At 51.4% G+C, this 4,722-nt stretch overlaps 1 protein-coding gene across 1 annotated transcript in view; it reads right to left on the minus strand.

Annotated features, from left to right (window-relative positions):
- LOC121570213 (zinc finger and BTB domain-containing protein 47-like) overlaps positions 1–3,085 on the minus strand; it is a gene marked incomplete at its 3' end in the record, with an annotated part of 35,413 nt that extends 32,328 nt beyond the window's left edge. Inside the window, 2 exon segments of the mRNA XM_045219876.1 lie at positions 1–809; positions 2,816–3,085. The exon segment at positions 1–809 is cut by the window's left edge and continues 271 nt beyond it. Coding sequence (XP_045075811.1) covers positions 1–809; positions 2,816–3,010 — 1,004 coding nt within the window.
- Between the last annotated feature and the right edge of the window lie 1,637 nt (positions 3,086–4,722).

Below are 4,722 nucleotides of genomic sequence, written 5' to 3' on the forward strand. Positions count from 1 at the left end.
TGCCGCATGGAGACGGTTGTGGTGGCAACCGCCAGGGTTCTGTTCATCATAATAGACTCTGCTGGTATGTTCATATCATTGTTCTCCTCCTCTTCCTCCTCTTCCTCCTCTTCGCTGCTGTTCCCCATCTTCTCCTCTTTCCCTCTCTGCTCCTCCTCCCCGACCTCCCCGACCTCCCCATCATCATCATCATCATCATCCTCTTCCTTGTCCTCCTCCTCCCTCTGGTCACCATGGGAGCGGGTGAACATGGCAGTGGCGGTGGTATACGTGGCGACAGCCTTGCTCTCTGACCCCTTGGAGACGTTGAGTGTCTGGTTGTTGAGGTTGACCTCTACGATGATCTGCTCCCCGCCCCCCTCCAGCTTAAACAGACCCCTCCCTCCTCCTCCCCCACTCTCTCTGTCCTCTTGTTGGAAGTAGTACTGCTTGGCCTGGGACTGGGAGGAGGCAGGGTGATGCTGCTGGCTCTCTCCAGGTCCGTCCTCCACCCTCACAGAGAAAGGGCTGTTCCCCTCCCGAGTGTACACCCTTTCTAACTCCGCCCTCCCTAACTCCGCCTCCTGCTTGATCTCCCGGTACAGCTGACTTCCAGGGGTCATTGTCATGGAATTAGGGTCACTGAGGCCATCCTGATTGGCCAGGTTGTCTACCGCGGCCCTTAACGATTGGCTGCTGATGAGGTCACGGCAAGAAGCTGCGATGTCCATCATCTGCAGCAGGGTGGCGGCGTTGAGCACGTCTCTGACGCTACGGCTGCTGACCAACAGACGGGAGGTGTAGATGAAGTTAAGGATCTGCTGCAGGCCCTGGGAGGGGACACAGAGAGGGGTTATCAATGTGTTATGTAGGAGTGATCTGCTGCAGGCCCTGGGAGGGGACACAGAGAGGGGTTATCAATGTGTTATGTAGGAGTGATCTGCTGCAGGCCCTGGGAGGGGACACAGAGAGGGGTTATCAATGTGTTATGTAGGAGTGATCTGCTGCAGGCCCTGGGAGGGGACACAGAGAGGGGTTATCAATGTGTTATGTAGGAGTGATCTGCTGCAGGCCCTGGGAGGGTTAGGGTTAGGGTTAGGGGTCTGCTGCAGGCCCTGGGAGGGTTAGGGTTATGGTTAGGGTTATGGTTAGGGTTAGGGTTAGGGTTAGGGGTAACCCTTTATTTGGATAGTCCATCTGTAGACACTAGATCAGTAACATTTCAACTATCTATCCACACCGAGCAAAAATATAAACGCAACATGATACAATTTCAACAATTTGACTGAGTTACAGTTCATATGAGGAAATCAGTCAATTGAAATAAATTCATTAGGCCCTAATCTATGGATTTCACATGACTGGGAATACAGATATGCATCTGCTGGTCACAGATACCTTAAAGAAAAAGTAGGGGCGTGGATCAGAAAACCAGTCAGTATCTGGTGTTACCACCATTTGCCTCATGAATTGAGACACATCTCCTTCGTATATTTACATTTTACATTTTAGTCATTTAGCAGACGCTCTTATCAAGAGCGACTTACAATTAGTGAGTGCATACATTTTCATACTGGCCCCCCGTGGGAATCAAACCCACAACTCTGGCGTTGCAAGCGCCATGCTCTACCAACTGAGCTACAGGGGACTTATAGAGTTGAGTTGATCAGGCTGTTGATTGTGACCTGAGGGATGTTGTCCCACTCCTCTTCAATGGCTGTGCGAAGTTATTGAATATGGAGGTCCGGATGTGAAGGTCCTGGGCTGGCGTGGTTACATGTGGTCTGTGGTTGGTAGGTCGGTTGGATGTACTGCCAAATTCTCTAAAACAACGTTGGAGGCGGCTTATGGTAGAGAAATTAACATTTAATTATCAGGCAAAACCTCTGGTGGACATTCCTGCAGTCAGCATGCCAATTGCACACTTAATCAAAACTTGAGACATCTGTGACATTGTGTTGTGTGACAAAACTGCATATTTTAGAGTAGCCTTTTATTGTCCCCAGCTCAAGGTGCACCTGTGTAATGATCATGCTGTTTAATCAGCTTCTTGATATGCCACAGCTGTCAGGTGGATGGATTATCTTGTCAAAGGAGAAATGCTGACTAAGAGGGATGTAAACTAATTTGTGCACACAATTTGAGATAAATATTTTCTTTGTGCGTACGGAACATTTCTGGGATCTTTTATTTCAGCTCATGAAACATGGGACCAACACTTTACAAGTTTGGTTTATATTTTTGTTCAGTATATTAACCCTTAACCCTTAACCTTACCCTTATCTAAACCTAGCTGTAACCTTAGCGAGCAGTTGCTTATTAACAGATCGTTTTTTTTATCGTATGACCATCCACCATCCAGGCTCTGTCGTAGCTGGCCGTGACCGGAAGACCCATGGGGCGGCGCACAATTGGCCCAGCGTCGTCCAGGGTAGGGGAGGGAATGGCCAGCAGGGATGTAGCTCAGTTGATAGAGCATGGCGTTTGCAACGGCAGGGTTGTGGGTTCGATTCCCACGGGGGGCCAGTATGAAAAAATAAAAAATGTATGCACTCACTAACTGTAAGTCGCTCTGGATAAGAGCGTCTGCTAAATGACTAAAATGGAAATGTACAGATGGAAAATCTGGACTATCTAAATAAAGTGTGACCTGAAGGTGATATGTCAGGTCTATGAATGTGTTATGTAGGGTTTATCAATGTGTTATGTTGAGTTTATGAATGTGTTACGTAGGGCTTATAAATGTTCTATGTAGGGCTTATGGATGTATTATGTTAGGGTTATGAATGTGTTATTAAGTCCTTATGTGTTATTAACTAGCTAGGTGCCCACTGACCTGGGAGCTGAGGGCATCCAGAGACAGGTCGACCCGGCGCAGCTGCTTGCTCTGGGAGAACAGGGAGTGGAAGAAGGGGCTGTAGGCCGCCAGCACCCCCTTGTGGGCAGAGAAGGTACTGCGCTGGCGCACCAACACTATGTCCACGTCACAGAGGTCAGGCTGGAAGAGACGCTGCTCATTCAACCTGTCCATCAAACAGGTGAAGTGAAGAGCAACATCCTCCACCACAGAGAACTCAGCTGACGGGAAGTCTGATGTCTTCTCTACTATGAGCTGGGGAGAGGAGAGATGGAGGGGGAGGAGAGATGGAGGTGGAGGAGAGGAGGGAGGAGAGGAGGGGAGGGAGGAGAGATGGAGGGGGAGGAGAGGGAGAGGAGGGAGGGGAGATGGAGGGGGGGGGGAGGGAGAGGAGGGAGGGGAGATGGAGGGAGGGAGGAGGGAGGGAGGAGAGGAGAGGAGGGAGGAGAGATGGAGGGGAGGAGAGATGGAGGTGGAGGAGAGGAGGGAGGGAGGAGAGATAGAGGGGGAGGAGAGGAGGGAGGAGAGGAGAGGGAGGAGAGATGGAGGGGGAGGAGAGGGAGAGGAGGGAGGGGAGATGGAGGGGGAGGAGAGGGAGAGGAGGGAGGGGAGAGGAGGGAGGAGAGGATGGAGGGGGAGAGAGGAGGCGGATGAGGAGAGGAGAGATGGAGGGGGTGGAGAGGAGGGAGGAGAGAGGCAGGAGAGGAGAGATGGAGGGGAGGAGAGGGAGAGGAGGGAGGAGAGATGGAGGGGGAGAGAGGGAGAGGAGGGAGGGAGAGGAGGGAGGGAGAGGATGGATGGGGAGAGAGAGAGGGGAGAGAGGAGGGGGAGGAGGAGAGGAGAGATGGAGGGGGTGGAGAGGAGGGAGGAGAGAGGCAGGAGAGGAGAGATGGAGGGAGGAGAGGAGGGGGAGGAGAGGAGGAGATGGGCAGGAGAGAAGAGATGGATGGGGAGGAGAGGGGGAGGAGACAAGAGAGGAGAGATGGAGGGGTGGAGAGGGGGAGGAGACGAGAGAGGAGAGATGGAGGGGTGTAGAGGAGGAGGAGAGGAGAGCAGGGGGAGGGGAGGGGGAGGAGAGGAGAGAGGAGAGATGGAGGGGGTGGAGAGGAGGGAGGAGAGGGGCAGGAGAGGAGGGAGGAGAGGGGCAGAGAGGGAGATGGAGGGGGTGGAGAGGAGGGAGGAGAGGGGCAGGAGAGGAGGGAGGAGAGGGGCAGGAGAGGAGAGATGGAGGGGGTGGAGAGGAGGGAGGAGAGGGGAGGAGAGGAGGGAGAGGAGAGCAGGGGGAGGAGAGGAGGGAGGAGAGGAGGGAAGAGAGGAGTTGTTTCTATGACAAACAGATTGCTGATAAAGATGTTTTGTGTTGTGTTCATTACAGAAAGACCATCGTTTCACAAACATAATTAGAGAGAGAGCAAAGAATTAGCTTGGGATTCTCAGATGGAGGATCTTAATTTGATCACTCTTGTTGCTGTGAATTTTCCTGCACAGAAGAAATGCAAACGTGTAGTGTTTTCAAGGTTTAAAAGGATTGTAAAGTTTGTAATTTAGAATGTCAGACTTGATTTGCCCTAACAAAGTGTATCAACCTCTTCAAAAAAATTATAATCCACATAACAATTCACATTTCCTGTAGCTGCAGGATTATTTTCGTGCTGTAGCAAACTGGCTCAAAATAAGATCCTCCATCTGTACTACATTGCTACATTGTCTTTGAGAGGCTACTGAGACAAGGGTACAGACTGCACTGTACTGTAGGGGTCATTCAGAAACCAAAGGTAGTGCTCTGTGCTCACATCTCAACCTCCCAGGTGGGGTTTATTATAGCACAGGAACAGGACACACACACACAACGTCTTTATGAGAGGACGGCCTGGGTAGTACATTGA

The sequence above is a fragment of the Coregonus clupeaformis genome, unplaced genomic scaffold (assembly GCF_020615455.1).
Source record: "Coregonus clupeaformis isolate EN_2021a unplaced genomic scaffold, ASM2061545v1 scaf2849, whole genome shotgun sequence".
NCBI classification, from domain to species: domain Eukaryota; kingdom Metazoa; phylum Chordata; class Actinopteri; order Salmoniformes; family Salmonidae; genus Coregonus; species Coregonus clupeaformis.